The following is a 22010-nucleotide window of genomic DNA, read 5'->3' on the forward strand; positions in this document are numbered from 1 at the left end:
TACGAGTCACGTGACCGGATAAAGTTTCAACGTGCCACCGGAAAATCCTCTCTGGCAATAAGCAAGCAGAAGATTTGCGTTTCCACCCATATTCCGACGTTCGCGTGTAAACTGACTGTCAGTGCAAGAGGCGTTGTTTGTCGGAATAGAGGTGGGAAGAAGTAAGGCAGCCGTGGGAAGAGTGGTGAACAGTGAAGTGAACGGAGAGGCCGAGGGCCGTTCGCATCATCTCCTAAAACAACGGCTGTGGCTGGTGGGGTATGTGGTCATTTTCTCTCTTGTGATTCGTCTCTTTCTTGTAGTTACACGCTGACTTATTTACACTGACGTTTATTCAGTTAAAATACTATTATGAGGCTAGTAGGCTAGTAGCAGGCTAGTGTTTTGGTAGCTAGCTGGCTAGTGGTTAGCGAGCTGCTTTACAACTCCTGAGCTGTGCCGAAGTGTCAGTGAGTTAAAGCTAGACGGGATACGGAGGAATAGAGCTGGCGATGAGGGGGTAAGATGGAGAAAAGTGCCCACATGCTACAGGTTGATGTATTCTGATGTATATTGTTGGACAGCAGGTGATCTAGTTGTAGCAGGCTAGTTGGCTTTAGCTATCCAGCAGTAGAGCGTAAGGATGCACCGATCTGATATCGGGACAGTTATTGGCAGAAAACAGGTCGATATTTCTGTATCGCATGATTGGGACAATGGAGATCTGACATTAAATAAAAGAAACGGTTTCATGACACATCAGGTTTACATGACCTGGTTGAGTGTTGGAGATCAGGATTATATCAAAAATGGAAAAAGTCTGTACTGACTGTACTGCTTCAGACCTGATCTGATCTTAGTGTCTGACTAAAAGCATCTATTTAAAAAGTGAAGTGTTGTGGATGTGCTTTGATTTTCAGTTCCTGTTTCTCTTCACTTATTTTCTCGTTCCTCTGCTTTTTATTCCCTTCTGAATCCGGGCCTTTCAGTACTCATCTTTTTCAGGGTGCTGTTTGTTTGGTTGTTTTTGTATTCGTTTTCTTTTGCACATCTTTAAAATCTTAAAAATGTTTAGTCATGCGAATGTGTACTTCTACTCTTCTTTCGTTTTCTATGTGTTTACACTCCATGTTTTCATAGTGATGGATTCTGTAAATCTTTCTCTCTGATTTGTTTGAGAGAAACAACTGAGCCTGTTCACAGACCTGAATCCAGACTCCAACACTGTTTCCTGTTTGTTTATTTGACACAGAATAATCAACGATACTCCAGAAAACTTAAGGACAATTAAAACTTTTAAATTTTAAAGTTAGCAGTCTGATTGGCTGTTTAGTGCACATTAGTTTTAAGTCTTTATGTATCTCTGTTTATTCTTATAAGAATAGAAATAAGAACTGTTAAAAAGATCACTTTTAAGCACTTTCTTCTCATGGTCTGTGTAGATGTGAAAGGCAGCATGAGCGTGAAGGCCTTCGAGCTGGTGCCCGCTGTGGATCGGGAGCAGTTGGCTGGCGAGAAGAAGCATGTCGGTGTTGAGTGCATCGAATGCTGTGGCCAGCACCTGTATGTGGGCACCAATGATGGCTTCATCCATCACTTCCTGTTGGAGGAGCACACCACAGCTAAGGGCTTTCTGTCCTTCAGCTCACAGAAGCTCCTACACAAACAGCTAGGCCTCAAAAAGCCGCCATCTGTGCTAAAAGCTGCCTCGGCCCTGGAGCGCCTCATCGTCTTGTGCGACGGTGTCATCTTGCTGGTGGATATGGTCACTCTGGAACCCGTGGCATCTGGAGGGACCAAACTTAAAGGTGTTACAGTGTTCTGTGTTAACGAGAACCCGGTGAGAGCCGAGCCTTTCTGTGTGGAGATGGCGGTGGCGTCTGTGCGGCGCCGTGCTGTACACATTTGCACTGTGCATGAGGACCGTGTCCAGATCCTGAAGGAAGTAGCCACTCCTGATCAGCCATGCGATCTCAGTGTGGACGGCTACTTCCTGTGCCTGGCACTTCCCACACGGTATGTGATTCTGAACTACAGCTCGGGGGCATCGCAGGACCTATTCCCCTATGACAGCGAGGACAGGAAGCCCATTGTCAAAAGGATTGGCAGGGAAGAGTTTCTCCTGGCTGCACCAGGTGGCCTCGGTGAGTTTAATCCTGAAATATAAAGAAAAAAATCACTGACTGATTTTTCAGGAGCTATCAGGGGAGTCCACAAGCTTTCAAGGGATCTGAGCCTGTTCACATGGAATTTCTGACCGTAACGGATACATGAATAATTAATCACTTAATTTCTACATATGATTAACAAGCATGTGATGGCAAGCACTTTGATTTGGATTGTAGGCAGCAGCATTAGCTTGAAAGTTAACACTTTGGAACCCTATCTGATTGAGAGAGCTCGACTGTCAGTCTCTATAAATAATGATAAGGCAAATTGTCACTGGTGCCACTTTCAGCAGGTTGTCGAACAGCATTGTGGGTAATGTGGGAAACTGTAAGTGGACGTAGACCGACATAACAACAAACGGCTTGGAGTTTTATTCTAAAATACATATTTGACCCCATTGAATATCAAATATTTCATATAAATATTTATACCGAAGTCATTTAGAGTGTATGCTCTTTTAAATGATTATATATTTAATGGTATAGCTTAATGAAAGCCTGTGTTTATTCCATTCTATTCGGTCAAAATGTTTAAAATTTATTCTACGTCGAAGCATTTATTAAAGAAGCACTCTGTCAAATGATGAATCACACTTGTCATGTTCTCTCTCTCTCTCTATGTCTCTCACAGGGATGTTTGCTAACGCTGAGGGCATCTCCCAGCGTGCCCCAGTCAAGTGGTCGGAGAACGTGATTGGTGCAGCTGTGTGTTTCCCGTACGTGGTGGCTCTGGATGACGGCTTCATAACAGTTCACAGCATGCTGGATCAGCAGCTCAAACAGACAGTCTCCTTCAGAGAAGGACACATCCTACAGGACTTTGAAGGTTAGGAATCCATTTTTTTTGTGTCTGCTCCTGAACATGTTATACTCTAGACTCATGCGATATAACAAATCTATGTGAATTGGCACTGCCATGAAGTACAATAATATTTCATTTGATTATATTATTTTGCCAGACCTGGCAACCTGAAAGATGCCCAAAAGCAGACTTTTTTTTTCTATAAAATGAAGGATGAGCTGATTATCCTCAGGAATGATGCACAGGTGTTTATTTATTTGTTTATTGGCAGAAGCAGGTAAAAGCACAGAACTTTGATATAAAAGGATTAAATAGGCCTACAACGAAGTGTCACTAATAACAATTAAGCGGAAGCTTGAGGAAAGGCCATGTATTTTTCACAGCATACTGCATAATGTCTTTACTTTAGTTATCTGTTCTGGATGAGTAATCATTTCTCAGGAGAAGGGAAAAGTAATGTTTCACAAGCCTTCTGTAATCCGTTACTCTATAAACGCACTTGTTAATTAGTTTCCCCCTAATATTAATTTATACTAATGCAGTACAGCGATTCATTAATGTTAACAGCTTCTCTCAAGAGGAGCCTAAATACTGCAGCGACGTCATGAAAGTGTTGCTTTTATTCAGTACAGATACTCGGTCGAGTTCCTGATAATGGCGTCTAATAAAAGAATGAAGCATCCACTATGTACCCAGGCTTCTTTCTTAGCATTAAGTGCTGTGGCTTTTAGGACAAGACTTGACACATGCAGTGAAAGTGTTTTAGGCCCTTATGGGACTTTTGCTTTTAAGGGTGTCACCGCTGCTTCAGGAGGTGTGTATCGATTTCACCATAGTGCTGCAGCGAGTTTCCGTGTAGAATTGATCGATTATGTACAGAGAGAGAGAGAAAGGGAGGGAGAGAGATGGACAATGCTGCAGATACACACTGCATTATTAACACACACTTGAATAAGAATTTACTAGTACGCTCAAATCATGGATTTAGAAATCATCTACATGTAAATCAGTGGCCAGTCGTTCGTACAGGCACCAGCATCGTATCTACTCTCAGAATCTCCAGTCAACAAATGGTGACCTACTTTGAGCTTGTTTTTCTCTCTCTGATTATTCTTGGCCCTCTGTTGTGCCAATCATGGAATACTGTTCCTGTCATGTTCATGATATAAAGCTGCAAGATTTAAGGCTCAACATTTAAGGTTTAGATGTCTTTAACGTTCAGGTCACGCCAGATAGGTTCATCTTTGTGCAGTCGGTCCTGTAGTTTCCTAAAGTTCAGCAAAGAATTTCAAAATGCTTGTGTGTCCTAAACGGCTCAAACACACCAAATGTAATTTCGCTGAATACAAAAATCAATATTATACCACAATGCTGTTGAGTTCTCAATTCTGATTGGTCAGAAGATCTGAGACATTTTGGCCAGTTTTAACACATTATCATTTCTATTGTATCAGCACTCACAAGGTCATGTAGCACATACACACCACATAAATGAATGTTTCTTTATAATATTCATTTCTAAAAAATAAATAAGGTCATAAGGAAAATTCATATCCATATAAAATGAACGTGTTGTGTATTTATTCTGAATTCGTTCCTTGCTACCAGCTGCTTTGTTCGAGCAGTGCTTACCTCTTACAAGTTATAACAATTCTTCTTTTTCACTTTAATCCCTGTGTCCTTCACTGAGCATTACCATGTAATAAGATAATTATAGAGTGTTTAGTTCAGTAGGGAGGTTTGCACAGATTAATATGACACAGCATGGATACAGCAGTATTCTAAGAAAGGCAATGCTTTATGTAAACGAACGACTCATTCTTGGCTCACATCCATTTGAGCGTGAATAATGCTTTATTCAGAGCCAGTTAAAAAGACCAGAACGCTTACAGTTTTGCACTACAGTGTTCGCATACTATAGGATGTAACTTGGCGCTTAGCTTAAAGCTCGACGGTACTCCTTTGGTGTTCTGTAATGCAGCAACGTATGAAAATTATATAAATACGTTAATATTTTGAGATTTATGTTTGTGGGATAGACGTTTTTTTTCTTTTAAGGATAAAACAAACAGGTTTGTTTCCAAAAAAAAAGGAAAATACAGACTCGTTTTCTTTGGATTGTAGCAACAAGGATATAAAAAGGGGGATCTAGCTAGTACAAGATACTACAGCCCAAATGAATTCAACAGTTCTTCAGAAGGAATCCTATTTCCACCAAGCTGCCACTGCTGGACCCCTGAGCAAGGCCTTTAACCCTCAATTGCTCAGTTGTATAAAAATAAGATAAAATGTAAGTTACTCAGGATAAGAGAATCTACCAAATGCCATAAATGTAAATGCTAGGGCTTTAGAGTTGGTTACTCAGCTGTTTAGACATCATGAGGAAGTTAATTCCATCATCTTGCTGCATACCTTCCTTGTACCATGAGAGATGTAGGTACCCTCTGGGATTTAACCTCACAAACACATCCCAGTATTTCGAGTGGACTGGTTATTCTAAATGGCTCTAGTGTTGGCTGCGTGAGGAATAAACCACCACTGGGCATGTTACTAAAGAACATTTTATTCATTTCATTACATTAAATGCTCTGGAACATCCATGACGAAAAGTTAGCTACTGTTATCACTTATGTCATAGCAGCAATGACACTTTTATTTTCTTCTTGCTTGACGTGACAATATTCAGAATTTTTTCTCTGCGTTTAACCCATCCAAAGTGCACACACACAGCAGTGAACACACACCCGAAGCAGTGGGCAGCCATTTGTGCTGCGGCACCCGGGGAGCAGTTGGGGGTTCTGTGCCTTGCTCAAGGGCACCTCAGTCGTGGCCAGCCCGAGACTCGAACCCACAACATTAGGGTTAGGAGTTAGACTCTCTAACCATTAGGCCACGACTTCCAAAACCTGTGTCTGTGATGCATCCACCATAGTCAAAGTCCCAGTGAGGGATCTTACTTTAGAAATTAAAATATAGTAAAACAATTGCATTAATATAACCCTGTGAATTGAATTATAACCAGCACCACTGTCAGAGCCGTCACTATGGGACATTTATCACCACTTTCTCACCAATCCGATTTGAAAATGGCATTGTGATAGAATTTACAATGATCAAATTAGATTAGTGAGCTCATTAGTGCTATCTCATTATGTCTCGTATAATCTCTCTCTCTCTCACACACTCTCTCTCTCTCTCTCTCTCTCTCTCTCTCTCTCTCACACACACACTCTCTCTCTCCCGCTCTCTCTCAAATAGTGTTATCCTTGATCTAAGACACTACGACTTCTTAGGCTCCCTGTACATTCTTATTAGTTTTGTTTTGGTTCTCTGTGGTGGAATGTGAATTTCAATTCAGTTCAAATCAATTTACTTGTATATAGTTTTTAACAATGGAGAATGGAAAGAAAAATACATAGAATAAAAATGACAGTTTCAAATTAAAAGGCCTATTTATTCCTATCATTTATCCCTAATGAGCAAGCCTGAGGCAACAAGTCACTTTAAAACCGGGAAGTTTGTCATGCAGAAACACGTTGCATTAATATTCTCTCTAAGGATTGTAACTCTGATAAAATGTCATCTAAAGCAATTTTTTTTAATACGCAAAAATCTGTACAGTGCCGGTGTCTCCTTGCACTGAGAAATTCCAGAGAATAACGGAGTATTGCTCAAGTTCTGCACCATGGGATGGAGACGATGCTAATACTGATGTGTGAAAAAATAGCTTAGTCTAAATAGCTTAGAAAATTAAACAGGCATGTGTGTATGTAAGGAGATGGTGTATCTGTAGCAAATAGTGTAAACAGTGGTTCTTTTAAATAAAGAATATTTAAAAAAAAAAAAAAAAACTCAGTTTATGGAGTGATGTCAAATCAGCACAGTTTATAGTACATTTTATTTATGGAAATAGCTTCTGTCAAATGTCACGAGGTCGAAACTCTAAATAATTCCACCCGGTAAATTAATGCTTAGGGTGGATTAATACAGCATTATATTTTTTACTTGAACTTTTTGTATGTTTTTTCAAACCTGTGCCAAGTCCATATGTCTGAAGTAGGGCTGGGGCGATATGGCTGAAAACTGTATCACGATATCAGTGTTTCATATCGGTCGAGATCGATAATTATTGATATTTTTATGACCCATTTAAAATAAGGACCAGGAGAAAAAAATATTACATTTAAACATTTTTATTTTACACTTAACCTTCCTCTGATCATAATCCCTTCAGTTATTAAGACAGAAATGTCAACAACCAGGAAAACTCAAATAAATAAAATGTTAACATAAGACTAAAGTCACAAAAACACTTAACAATTATCTCTTAACATTTAAGGTGCAAAGTGAAAGAAAATGTAAGAAATGCTTAATAAAATAGTGCAAAGTGTTAAATATAAACAGAGAAACCTGAGAATTTAGTGCAAGTTTAGTGCTATTGTATGAAGTTCACTAGCTGTTCACCTTCTGGTGAATAAAGTGGTTAATAATATGTGCAGTGTTTTGTAAACATAAATAAAACTGAGGTAGAATGAGATTAGGGCTGTAGCTATCGAATATTTTAGTAGTCAAGTATTCTACCGAAAATTTCATCGAGTTATCAGATAAAATGTATTTTTGCTTAATTAAAGAGCAATATTACATTTACAAGAGAAAATAAGACGGGTCTCTTAAAATGAACAACTAATTGGTTTCTTTTTTTAGAATTTTTTTTAAATGCATAGTATGCAATGCATACAATATTACAAATAAACATTTAGATATTACCCATTGTTTCTCTGTCTGTACTTGTACTGTGAACAATGACAAAGTTGACTGAGAAGAATTAAGTACATTTAAGTGCCAAACATTCTGGGATTTAAATGAATCCTTTTCTGAGATGCAAAAACAAAAAATTAATTACTTTCAAATTACTTTTTTAAAGTATCAAAACTAAAGGCATACATTAAAATAAATAAATAAATAATAGAAAAAACACTGCCTTTAAGTCACACAAATTAACTTCAGAACTAAAAGATTTTAAATCTACAGCTCAGGCATAACATAAGCCTTTACTGTCTTCTTGGAATGATTTGTGGTAATTAAAAGGCAAAATCATGGACAGGACCTTGGAACTAGAGGCCATGCATGGTTTCACACAGAGTGCTTTAAGTATATATAAGCATGGACGACGTGCTGTTGTGGTATGCCAGCTCGATCTTGCATAAAATTTTGGTGTCCACTTTTGCCATTTAATAATACCATAACTTTTGCCTTCTATGTAGTCATATAATATAAAACTCTTCTTGTTTTAAATTCTCACTGAGGGATAAAACCCCTAAAGATGAAATCCTAGAACCGCCCCTGGTCTTATGCCTACCAAAAATCACTGAAATTTTATTTACTTCAATCACTTAAGTACATTAAATATCAGAAAACTACTTTTGATACTTAAGTACAGTATATATCAGATACTTTAAGACTTTTACTTGAGTAATGTTCTAAAAGGTAACTTTCACTTCTACCAAAGTCTTTTTCTAGTACGATACTTGTACTTTTACTCAAGTATTGCTTTCTAGTACTTTATACAACACTGAGAGTTACCAAAGGAATTGTTTCTGCCCTAACTGAGACACATCTGTAATATAAAAAACAAACCAGATACAGTATAGTAACATTGTCTGATATATAAAACCTTCAGAAATATGAAATAGTAGCTGACTTTTCCTATTTTATTTACAATTTCCTTGCTTGCTGCGGCGTTCATTTTCTGCTTATCAGGGTTTTTTTTTTTTTACACTTTTTGGTCACTTCATGCGTTTTCTGTGATCCGATAGCTATCCGATCGTAAAAAGACCAGGTCTAAATGCCCTCCGAAACGGTTTCGAGACGGATATAAATCCGATCGCTTAAACCACTTCAGGAGGTGGTCTGGGACGCATTTCAGATGAAACTGGACAGGTGTAAATGCATGTGGTTGTTCAAGCCACATAAGTCCGTGCTATACTCCTCCCAAAGAGAAGTACGTGACTCGCGTGTCGTGCATCGTGCCAGAAACAAATCTGTTTTCACACCAGCGCTGGCTCCGATCTTTCACCCAGGTGTCTTGTTGGGTCTTAAAATGCACTGCTGCTGCCAGCGAAAATGCAGCAAACAGTAAATGCTGTTTTTTGTAGCAACCGCATACACCAAAGCGTGGTCCATTACCCCGGAAATGAGGTAAAATATATTTGCATTTTGGGCGGGAGTAGAAAGATCGGATTGATATCCGATTCGCCAGGACGCATTTATGTGGCCTAATGTAAATGGATTTCTTTTTAAGAAATCAGATAGCTATCGGATCAGAGAAAACACATGAAGTGACCAGGTGTACAAAGGCCCTCAGTCGCCGGTTACTGAAGGAGAATCTAGCACACCAGCACGAGACAACAATATGGCGCAACCAAACTTGATACTGTTACATGATTGGCTGTTAACGTGTGGCTCCCTATGTTGCTAGGTTACCAGAGAGTGAGTGAATTTGTTAATGCAACATTTTTTATCGCTATCTTTCACGTGTCTATCGGGATACATATCGTTATCATTTTATCGCCCAGCCCTAGTCTGAAGCGATATTTGAACCTTAATTTGTGACGAGCTCAGACCTACTCCAAGTGCTGACTGTTTATCTTAGCATTTAAGTTTTTTGTCTTCTATGTGTGAAGTATTTGAAGACAAGGCCAGAAAGGATAGAATGAGATGGTTTGGATATGTACAGAGGAGGGAGATGCTGAAGATAGAGTTAGGTGGAAAGTAAGGTGATTCCCTGTGGTGACCCCTAATGGGAAAAGCCAAAAGTAGAAGAAGATGATATAAAAAAAAAATAGTGGCAAATTTGTTGACTCAGCAGTTTAATAGCTTTTAGGGCATGAAGGTTTTTTTAGATTCTTAAACTCTGACTACATTTGGAAACCATGAAGCGACAGATGGTGATGATAAACTGCTGGAGAAAGAAAGAATTTACAGTTAATGTAAGGTCTGTCTCGTTTGTTTGCCTTCACAAGGAGTTGCTTGACCTCCTCATGGTATCATAATTCTCCTAGAATTTTATTTTATTTTATTTTTTTTTATTTTACAGTTGCATGCAGTATGCACTTTTAACACTTGACTTATGCTCATACACTAGAGATGGTATGTGCCCTATAAAAGTGTCTTGTGGCCATGACACCCACATGAGCTCCTTAAAACTCACATTGCAGCTGTAGTCCCTCGTTTTCTGTTATCACAACCTCGTTTCTGTGAGGATTTAGGCCTTTAGTTGCATATGCACAAGCACTAAGGGTAAAAATATGACTTACTTTATCATATCGGATTCAGATCAGGGCTTCATGCTTTGCTTTTACTTTGTTGTTATAAGCCATTTTGTTACGATTTTGGACGTAGGCTTAGGATCTTTACCTTGCTAGAAGATTCAGTATAAAATTTCTGCCTGATGGCTTATGCTTTTCCTTCAGAATTTCTAGCTAATCCTCCTCCCTCATGATGCCATCTATTTTCTGAAGTGCACAAACTCCCTTTTCCAAGAATGTTTCAGTTGAGCTAGTTTAGTCCACTTTGGAGTAGGAGGCTTCTTCGTTGTGTCTTTCAGGACATGACAATGTAGGTCTTTCTTAATAATAGATGTAAATACTTTGGTATTTTATATCTCCAACTCTTTTGTTATTGTCTTGGGGTACAGTTGAACCCTTTGGACCAAAGTTTGTTCATTCCAGTGTGTTAAATTGGGTCTCTTTCCCAAACGATAAGTGTTCTCAAGGCCAAAATGCACTGGCTTTAAAGCACATGCCCTTATTCACAAATTTACTCCCAGTTTAACTTCTAATTATGACAGTTGACAAATCAGAATGAATTACATAGAGTTCTAGAAGTTTCCTGTTTATAGAGACAGTAAACCTGGTCTAGGTATACATATAGTGAATTTTATAATATAGTCAAATCTTTGTTTAATTTAGGGTAGGTGTATGTAAACATTTGCTCGCAACCATCCAAAGCAACATACTAGTCAGGGTCATTTGTTAGGCAGTGTAAATTATGTGCATATTTTAGTTGAGATCAATTGTGAACTTGGGAACTACTATACGGCAGTGTCGGGGAACCAGAACAGATTATTTCTGCTATTTCTATTTCCAGTGTTTTAGAGGACATACTGTAGGGTTATATTTAATTGGATACCAAAATACTTCCACTTTAGACCACCTCCACGTCCGGTTGAAGTCCAAGTATGAATATTGTGTGCATTTAGCATTAAAGTTTCTAAAAATGTATTTATTTTTACTTGTAATGGTTGCAAAGTAGTTTTACAGAAATGTAAAAATTCCAGATATTTTATAAACAGATGCACATTCTGTCACTTTTTTACTGGTAGTCATTATGAACCAGATAACTGTTCACCATACCTTATGATGTGAGCTTGTTCTAGTTAGCCTAGAAAATGTATTTCTTTTCAGTAATCTGGTGCTGAAAATTGAGCATTCGTTGTAGTTGCTCATCTTGTTTGGCCGTAACTGAGCTAAGTTTGTGTGAATAACTAGCAAAAACATTTCTCTCCTACCCATTTACAGGAAAAGTGTTGTTGGCTTCCACAAAAGCAGTGTTTGTGCTGGTGCCTCTGCCTCTGGAGCGACAGATCCAGGACCTGTTGGCAGGACATCGAGTGGAGGAGGCACTGACCCTGACCGAAGGTGCACAGAGAAACATTCCTAAAGACAAGTTTCAGGTACTACTGTTTAAATGTTCAGCATCACATTGAGAGATTGCATGCTTGTCTGAGATATTGGCTTGGTTATTGGATAAAGACTGTGCTTGTTTTTATTTCCAGATATTGCACAGAAGGATTCTCCAGCAGGCAGGATTCATCCAGTTCGGCCAGCTTCAGTTTGCTGAAGCTAAAGAGCATTTTAGGTGAATGCATCATTTTCGTCCTGTAATTAACGCAGTTAGCTGCCACTTCGGGGCCCAGATGTTCCAAAATCGACTAAATGCAGTTCATTAACTGCTCCCTTAATCGTCTCTCCCCCAGTGCACCTGACCCAAATGGCTGTGTGCTTAATGAGGGGGACATAAACTTCTCTGATAGCTGAATAAATGGGCCACAGGATGTTTCTGTGATTACAAATTCAGGATCATGTCACAGATGCTGCAAGAACGCTTTTTTTTCTCACAGCGTTTTAATAGCGCTTTAATATTTAATGCTTTCCACTTAATGTAGAGATGGAGATGGAAAGTGTTATGAGCAAAATAATAATGTAAAAAGCTCTTCTGCACCAGCGGCGTTGACTGTGTTTCAATCAAACTGGCATTTGAATAATTAATGGCCTGAGCTAAAACACGTGAAAAGTGTGACACACCTGGTCTTAATATCACCTTCTCACCATCACTACATTGTTAATGTATGAAAAATTCTAATTTCTTAATTATCTCTCAAATTCTTAATCAATTCCCATTGCACTGTGGTGTTCGTATTCTAGCCAGAAGCCATTTTTAGAACAGGTTTTTTTGTTTAATGAGAAGTGGCCCATCATAGATAAGGAGTAAAGCATGACATGAGTGCGTGGTTATAGGACAATAATCCCTGATGGATTGTGATCAGTGTGATGACACGATCTGATAGATTTTCTCCCCTGAAAGCATGTGTTTTTAATTCTCTTAGAAGAACCAAGAATAACATTTTTGTCATTAAAGAGCAAACTGTATTTTCAGAAGGGAAAAATATTAGCGATCCATTCGATATGATACAATCATCCTAAAGTTTACACACTAGATGGTAGAGCTAGATGGTTAAAACTAAATAGTGTAGATGTCTATCATAAAAGTCTGTGTTCTTTAGATTGCAGTATTATAAAGCTGTGATTTGCCTTGGAAAAAAGGTTAAAATGTTTCTATGTTGAGTCTGTAAACACTTTTTCCAACTCGGTTGCAGTAATGCAAAGATGTCATGTAAAGAGTGCTGAAAAGAAATTTGCAGTTACGGCTTACTACCTATTGCTAGAGGGTCCCTTTATAGAAGTGCCACATAAAACTAGTTGCTACAAAATCTTTGCGTTCATTGAGGAATCAAACAGTAGTACAGAAATTTAAATTTAAGGTTAGTAGTTAGGAGAACGATATGAACTGTGCATTTCTCCTGTGTTTTGATCAGAAAGGGACAACTAGACGTCCGTGAGCTGATCTCGCTGTGCCCGCTGCTGCTGCCTGCCTCATCGTCCTTCACACGGTGTCATCCGCCACTGCATGAGTTTGCCGATCTTAACCATCTGGCGCAGGGAGATCAGGAGAAGGTGCAACGCTGCAAGCGCTTCCTTATCAGCTACCTGCGTGAGGTGCGTGCCAGCGAGAGTGCCAATGGATTCAGGCAGGATGTGGACACTGCGCTGCTGAAGCTTTATGCTGAGTCGGGTCACAAGGGCTTGCTGGAGCTACTGGACTCCGACAACTCTTGCCTGCTGGCCGACAGCGCACCCTGGTTGGAGAAACACCACAGGTCAGGAGACTTTACATGAGTGAAACATTTATATTCATGAAATGACTTTTATTCATGTGCCTCAGTAATGATCATTATTAAAAACTGGAAATCCACAGCTTACATCTAAATCGAAAACCTACATTCCCTGGATGGTGTTGATTTGTTGCCTTGCAGATGAAATGTTCATACATCAGCCACCAGAAGCGTAAGCTGTAGCTATACCATCATAAACTGAACGTCTGTTATTTACACTCAGCTCCAGGTTCAGGTGATTTGATTTTTAGGTTTATCCATCCATCCATCCATCCATTTTCTACCGCTTATCCGTGGCCAGGTCGCGGGGGCAGCAGTCTAAGCAGGGACACCCAGACTTCCCTCTCCCCAGACACTTCCTCCAGCTCTTCCGGGGGAATACCGAGGCGTTCCCAGGCCAGCCGAGAGACATAGTCCCTCCAGCGTGTCCTAGGTCTTCCCGGGGGCCTCCTCCCGGTTGGACATGCCCGGAACACCTCCCCAGGGAGGCGTCCAGGAGGCATCCGAAACAGATGCCCGAGCCACCTCAGCTGACCCCTCTCAATGTGGAGGAGCAGCGGCTCTACTCTGAGCTCCTCCCGAGTGACTGAGCTCCTCACCCTATCTCTAAGGGAGCGCCCAGCCACCCTGCGGAGGAAACTCATTTCGGCCGCCTGTATCCGGGATCTTGTCCTTTCGGTCATGACCCAAAGCTCATGACCATAGGTGAGGGTAGGAACGATCGACTGGTAAATAGAGAGCTTCGCCTTGCGGCTCAGCTCTTTCTTCACCACAACAGATCGGTATATCCAACGCATCACTGCAGAAGATACACCAATCCGCCTGTATTGGTCTCCCGCTCCATCCTTCCATCACTTGTGAACAGGACCCCAAGATACTTAAACTCCTCCACTTGAGGCAGGAGCTCTCCACCAACCTGAAGGGGGCAAACCACCCTTTTCCGGCTGAGAACCATGGCGTCGGACTTGGAGGTGCTGATTCTCATCCCCGCCGCTTCACACTCGGCTGCAAACCGTCCCAGTGCATGCTGAAGGTCCTGATTTGAAGAAGCCAACAGGACAACATCATCTGCAAAAAGCAGAGACGAAATCCTGTGGTCCCCAAACCGGACTCCCTCCGGCCCCCGACTGCGCCTAGAAATCCTGTCCATATAAATAATGAACAGGACCGGTGACAAAGGGCAGCCCTGCCGGAGTCCATCATGCACCGGGAACAAGTCTGACTTACTGCCGGCAATGCGAACCAAACTCCTGCTCCGGTCATATAGGGCCTGGACAGCCCTTAGCAGAGGGCCCCGAACCCCATACTCCCAGAGCACCCCCCACAGGTCACCACGAGGGACACAGTCAAATGCCTTCTCCAGATCCACAAAACACATGTGGACTGGTTGGGTAAACTCCCATGAACCCTCCAGCAACCTGGTGAGGGTATAGAGATGGTCCAGTGTTCCACGACCAGGACGAAACCCGCATTGTTCCTCCTGAATCCAAGGTTCGACTATCAGCCGAATTCTCCTCTCCAGTACCCTGGCATAGACTTTTCCGGGGAGGCTGAGGAGTGTGATCCCACAGTAGTTGGAACACACCCGACGGTCCCCCTTCTTAAACAGAGGGACGACCACCCCAGTCTGCCAGTCCAGAGGCACTGTCCCCAACCGCCACGCGATGTTGCAGAGGCGTTTCTCATCCACCCCCGGTGCCTTGCCACCGAGGAGCTTCTCAACTACCTCAGTGACCTCAGCTTGGGGGATCGACGAGTCCACAACCAAGCCCTCCGCCTCTGCTTCCTCAATGGAAGACATGTTGGAAGTACTCTTTCCACCGTCCGAGGATGTCACCAGTTGAAGTCAGCAGATTCCCACTCCCACTGTAAACAGTGTGAGCAGGGCACTGCTTCCCCCTCCTGAGGCGCCGGATGGTTTGCCAGAATTTCTTCGAGGCCAACCGATAGTCCTTCTCCATGGCCTCACCGAACTCCTCCCAGACCCGAGTTTTTGCCACTGCAACCACCCGGGCTGAAGCTCGCTTGGCCCTCCGGTAACTATCAGCTGCCTCCGGAGTCCCCCTAGCCAACCAGGCTCGATAGGACTCCTTCTTCAGCTTGACGGCATCCCTTACTTCCAAGGTCCACCACCGGGTTCGGGGATTGCCGCCACGACAGGCACCGGAGACCTTACGGCCACAGCTCCGTGCGGCTGCATCAACAATGGAGGTGGAGAACATGGTCCACTCGGACTCGTCTCCAACCTCCCTCGGGATCTGGTTGAAGCTCTACCGGAGGTGAGAGTTGAAGATCTCTCTGACAGGAGACTCTGCTAAAAGTTCCCAGCGGACCCTCACAGTACGTTTGGGTCTGCCAAGTCTGTCCAACTTCCTCCCCTGCCATCAGACCCAACTCACCACCAGGTGGTGATCAGTTGACAGCTCCGCCCCTCTCTTTACCCGAGTATCCAAGACATACGACCGGAGGTCAGATGAAACAACTACAAAGTCGATCATCGACTTCCGATCTAGGGTGTCCTGGTGCCATGTGTACTGATGGACACCCTTATGCTTGAACATGGTGTTCGTTATGGACAAACTGTGACTAGCACAGAAGTCCAATAACAGAACACCACTCGGGTTCAGTTCGGGGGGGCGTTCCTCCCAATCACGCCCCTCCAGGTGTCACTGTCGCTGCCCACGTGAGCGTTGAAGTCCCCCAGTAGAATGACTGAGTCCCCGGTCGGGGCACTTTCTAGCACCCCTCCCAGAGATGCCAAGAAGGTCGGGTACTCTACACTGCCATTTGGCCCATAAGCACAAATAACAGTGAGAGACCTCTCCCGACCCGAAGGCGCAGGGAAACGACCCACCGGGGTGAACTCCAACACATGGCTGCTGAGCTGCGGGGCTATGAGCAAGCCCACACCAGCCCGCCGCCTCTCACCGAGGGCAACTCCAGAGTAGTAGAGAGTCCAGCCTCTCTCAAGGAGTTGGGTTCCAGAGCCCAAGCTGTGCGTGGAGGTGAGCCCAACTATCTCTATTCGGTATCTCTCAACCTCCCGCACCAGCTCAGGATCCTTCCCCCCCAGTGAGGTGACATTCCATGTCCCTAGAGGTCCGGAGATTGGGTCGCCGAGGCTCCCGCCTTCGACTGCCACCCAATCCACATTGCACCAGCCCCTTACGGTTTCTCCTGCAGGTGGTGGGCCCACAGGAGAATTTTTTTTTTTTTTAGGTTTATTGTTGGGTAAAAGAAAAGACTTTCTTTTGAATTTCCTCTGGATAATTTGTTGTAGTATCTATTGATTGTATTGAATGCTACGATATTCTACATATCTCTTACTGTGAACCAGTGGATATAGAGCCACTCAAACTGGAAAATGTAAATCAACTAGTTGACCTTTGCCAATCTTCATCCTGACCAGTTTATGCCTACTGTAGTATGGTACCCATCGTGGTCTTTTGCTGTTGTAGCCCATGCTGCTGGTTCGATGTGCACTGTGTACAGAGATACTTTTCTGCTTACCACAATTAAAGTAAAGCACCAGTCTGACATTTATCCTTTTATCTCTCTCATCAACAAAGCTTTTTGGCCTGCAGAACTGCTGCGTGCTAGATCTTTTTTATTTTTCACACAATTCTGTGTAATCTCTAGAGAAATTTGTGCATGTAAATGGATCAGAGAAACAGGATTCTGTTTCAGGTTCTTTATATTTAGTGCACTGTAATGCTGTTTCTATATCTGTATGGTCACTGAGGGGAGCCTGGGTCTGTCGAGGTTTGCTGCTTACAATATAAATCTAGTTGTGCAATGAAATGCCACTCAAAACTTCCAGAGAACATTTGTGGTTCTTCTGCCCACTGGGATTCACTATTGGTTTACAATGAGCCCTTGCTATGCAGGAGTTGTCCCCTTCTGCCCTTGGACTGATTGATGTAGAAGAATCTGCTGTTGCCATGACAACACTAAGATTAAATCGTCCATTAAATGTCACTGTTTGACAGTAGCTTGGCCTTGCTAAGTAATAATTGCTTGTGTGGGAGTTTCAGGCTAATGGTATTTCTTTTCAGGTACTTTGCACTCGGGCTCCTGTATCACTACAACGGCCAGGATGGCGCTGCTCTACAGGTATTTATACATCTACAGGAACCCGTATTTAGACAAAGGAAGGCTACTGACTCGGAATGGACATGGGTATTTAATTACTAATTTAGCATTACAATGTTGACAGCAGTATTAGAATACTGAAATCACTATTTATGTATTCCTACATCCATGAGAATGTATGAACAAGAGCAACGCCTGGCAGTATTTAAACGAGAAAGCAGGACCGCTGTGGAGCTGACGTTACAGCCATGAATCAAGTCTTGCTGTTAGTTCTGATTCACAGAAAATTCTACTCTTATGCAGAATGAAAGTAAGCTTATACATGTTCTTAATGTTAAAGTTCAGCAGAAGGCACATCACTAGCATTGAATCTCATGTTTATCCTAATATAAAAGGTTTATATCAATATAACTCCTAGCTGTCGGTTCTCCTAGCTTTTGTACTCCAGCATTGTCTTGATAAGCCTCACTTTACGGTAGTGATACAAGACGTCTCCCCCAGATGACCAACAACGGCTACAGGATTCTTTTGCATGAAATAAATGATTAGATTCACTGTCCTTTCAACACAAACTTCACCTGTTTTCTCCTAGTTGTGGGTTCAAGTTGTTAATGGGGACCTCCAAGACTCCACACATGCTGATCTGTTTGAGTATGTTGTGGACTTTCTGTGCTCCTGCAAGAACCTGGACCTTGTAATGAAGTATGCAGACTGGGCCTTACAGAAGGATCAGAAGGTGAGAACATACTGTAGTGATTGCTGTATAATCGTAACCATCAGTAAGGTTTTCAGTAGGTACATTGATAGCAATATGGGCATTGGTCCAATCTGTGCTTAATTACATATTTGTACATGTAACATAGTCCAATACTAACTAAGTGAACAATCTGGTACCAGTTGACACTATCCTACTGTCAGTCCTGCTGTGCTGTGTTGCACAACATTTACATTCACATTAAGTCTCTAAGGTGCCCCTTTTCCACCGAGGCAGTTTGAGTGCTGGTTCAAATCCAGAGACTTAATTTAGAACCAGTTCTTTCTTTTTCGACAGCCAAAGAACTGGCTCTGAACCAGGAAAAGTGGTTCTTAAGTAGCACCAAAACGTTGCTGGTCTAGACTTAAGAACCACTTCGGTTAGGGGCTGTGGGCGTTAGTGCCTGGGGGCGGGGCTACAGTTAGCGCCTTTGATAATGTACCTATGTATACTAATGTTTAATACACTTTTACTTTACCGCAATATGATCAGCACACATGATAGTAGGTAGCTACATGCTAAGGCTAACTTTTTTCTGTGTTAATGATAAAATAATGTTATGTATTTTCTCGATTACAACCTCCATTTATATAAATTACATGGAGCTGCACGTACATGTTGGATTCGCTGCGTTTGGATGTTAATGTCGGTTCACAAAGCCATGAACATTAGCAGTAAATCAACATCCGCCATTGTTGTTGTGTTTGTGTTTGCCGCTGCTGCGCTAACGTTGCTGTGTAACGTAACATGTATACAGCGACGTCAGGCTCGGCTCTGTGATGGCTCTCTAGCCGGTGGAAAGGCAAGCCGGTTCTTAGAAGGTTCGTCAGTGGAACCAACTTTGCACTAGCTCTGAACCAGCACTCGGTTCTTTTTGGTGGAAAAGGGGTTTGAGTGAATACATCTCTACTGGTTCATTGGTGCTCTATTCACAGATAAAACCAAATGACAGTCTGTGTTCTAGGAATATAACAAGAGAAGGAAATACATCATCCACATCATCACCACATCCCACACCGTTTCATACTGTACACGTTTGGCACCGAAACTAAACCTCTTAATTCACATGCATAATTGAAATAAATAAGCTATTTCATCTTGAGGAGGTATTCTGTATTTGTCACTCCCATCCTGCTGTTCAAGGCACTGTATGTACTGTATATGAGAGATGTAGAGACAAAAATACTGAAAAAATATATCTGACCAAAATTATCGACTTGGCTTTCTGCAAACGCTATGTTCGACAGATAAGGAGCCAGAGTTACTGAACACGAATGAACAAACAGCTGTAAGCTATGAATAAAGGCAGGCAGCATTTTCAGTACAATGAACGAATGAATGAATGAATGAATGAATGAATGAATGAATGAATGAATGAACAAATAAACAAATAAATAAATGAATAAGCAGCAGTGTGTCAGGGTCTTTCAGTGGAACTGGCATAGAATCTGCAATCATTTTTTTCTCTCTTTATACTTTTAGAGGGAAACAAAACATTATAATTATCAATCCTTATAAACTATCATGACTTCAGTAACCTGCTATATTGTATATGGATTTTTAAAAGAATTTTTTTTTTTGCCCTTTCCTTTTTTGGTAATAGCTTGGAGTGCGGATCTTCACTAAGAGACCTGCTTCTAAAGAGCCAGCCAGGCAGCTGAATCCAGACAATGTGATCACGTATCTACAGAAGCACAACCAGGCTCTAATTTTGTACCTGGAACACTTGGTTCTAGAGAGGAGGATACAGGTTGGAGCTCTATTTTTCTCTGTGTGCTCTATTCAACTGTCATTTACTGATCAGTAATAGTAGGCTACTGCAAAAGGGTATTGTATTTTTACTTATACCTTTGGTTAGATAAAATAAAGCCACTCTCTCCAACCCACTCTGTTCAAATGTTGGATGTGTTTAAAGGGTGTTTTTACTTTTCTTTTCATTTTTGAACAATTGAACATGAATGACTTTGGCTAGTGAGGTACTTTGTCTTAGGAGGAAGTTAAGCCTGATGTGCTTTACTTGCTTCTCACCTTCCTTCCTCTTGAACCTGTCCAGAAAGAGAAGTACCACACACACCTAGCCGTGCTGTATGCAGACCGAGTGCTCACTCTCATCTCTCGAACCTCAACCACAGAGGAGCAGCTCTCTACAGCTCGACAGAAACTGCAGAGATTGCTGAGAGAGTCCAACCTCTACAAAGTCCAGCTGCTACTGGGTAAGGATATGTGTGTATGAGATGTACTGTAATAAAAAAAATTGTAAGAATATAATAAGTACACGCTATTATTTTCTCAAATCCGATTGGTCGGAAGGTTTTCGCAGGTTTATATTAATGCATTCGTTCTACTTCCTTATTGTTTCTATGGTAACGACTGGCGCATGTTCGAGGCTCCAGAATTTAAAGAAACATTTAGTTCTTGATATGGTGAGTTTTTCTGTGTGGGGTTTATTCAGCAATTTTGGAAAGAGTCTCCAGTGCCAACACTTAGTAAGAGTCAGAGGTTGTAACATTATATTTAATGTTTTGGAACTCCCTGTTCTCATTATAGCCCCTCACAAGCCTCTCTTTTTTTTTTTTTTTGGAGCAGGTTATATCAGGTGAAAATGGTATTTCAGCATTGCGCTAATCTTGTATCCGTGTCATATCTGTAGCAAACATTTGACATCCACAGAGAATTTAAACGTTTCCCGTGAATGTCAAACTATTACATTTATTATAGCAATTTTACCTTAATTACAAATTTGTACACATCTACTATATAGATGCTGTCTAATATAATGTCTTTACTCAATTGTGTATCTAGAACACAAAGAAATGTACAGTATTTAAGATGTGAATAAGACTGCAGCATAATGGATGTTTGTCTGAGTAAAGGGGCAGAAAGTAAAGTAAAGCAGATGTAAGATGAAGGTCATCCACATATGAACACTGACACTCGGTCTGTATGTTTCTGTAGGAAAACTGCAGGACTCGGAGCTGCTGTTAATGGAGAGAGCGACACTACATGGTAAGCTGGAGGAACACGATAAAGCACTACATATCATGGTGCACCAGCTGAAGAACACTGCAGCTGCACAGGAATACTGCACATGGGCATCTGAGGCTCAAGATCACAAAAACCGTGGGGAAATTTTCCATCAGCTGCTGCGGGTTTACTTGGACCCGGACGTGCCTGGAGGGCCGCAGACTATGGAGGCTGTAGACTTGCTGAACCGCCACGCTGAGGTTTTCGATGCCACAAAGGTTTTGGAACTTCTTCCTGAGGCATGGTCGTTACCATTGCTCCGCCCCTTCCTGTGCGGCGCTGTGAGGGCCAGCATGCATGCTCGCCACACCTCCCAGATCGCACTGGGGCTTGCACGAGCTGAGAACCTGCAGCTACACCGTGACAGGGTGAGTTTACACTGAGAGCTGTTCTCTAGTGCAACACAATAGGAATATTTTACATGAGTCACTTTATGAACATATTGAGACGTTAATTTTATGGTTATTATAAAGCATTTACACTAGTTTCAGCTTCAAATATAATTAGTACAAATATACAGATTACACAGACACGAATTTGAAACTGACTTGTTTCTAATTACTAACTTAAAAGAAAGCGATTCAAAACAATTCCAAATTTTAATACAAACAGGGCTAGCCATCTATTTACTAGGAATGGTACAGATAAGAGCGAACGTGCCTGCGGTAGCCGACATGC

At 41.7% G+C, this 22010-nt stretch overlaps 1 protein-coding gene across 1 annotated transcript in view; it reads left to right on the top strand.

Annotated features, from left to right (window-relative positions):
- The window catches only part of tgfbrap1 (transforming growth factor, beta receptor associated protein 1), a 25191-nt gene continuing 3181 nt past the window's right edge, over positions 1-22010 (top strand). The window contains exons 1-11 of the mRNA XM_027133404.2: positions 1-258; positions 1422-2123; positions 2779-2973; positions 11529-11683; positions 11786-11868; positions 13106-13447; positions 17518-17575; positions 18147-18290; positions 19912-20058; positions 20362-20521; positions 21264-21700. Of these exons, the coding sequence (XP_026989205.1) occupies positions 1436-2123; positions 2779-2973; positions 11529-11683; positions 11786-11868; positions 13106-13447; positions 17518-17575; positions 18147-18290; positions 19912-20058; positions 20362-20521; positions 21264-21700 (2409 nt within the window). The 5' untranslated portion in view covers positions 1-258; positions 1422-1435. The remainder of the gene's footprint in view (positions 259-1421; positions 2124-2778; positions 2974-11528; positions 11684-11785; positions 11869-13105; positions 13448-17517; positions 17576-18146; positions 18291-19911; positions 20059-20361; positions 20522-21263; positions 21701-22010) is intronic.

This window comes from Tachysurus fulvidraco, chromosome 5 (genome assembly GCF_022655615.1).
Source record: "Tachysurus fulvidraco isolate hzauxx_2018 chromosome 5, HZAU_PFXX_2.0, whole genome shotgun sequence".
Lineage (NCBI taxonomy): Eukaryota > Metazoa > Chordata > Actinopteri > Siluriformes > Bagridae > Tachysurus > Tachysurus fulvidraco.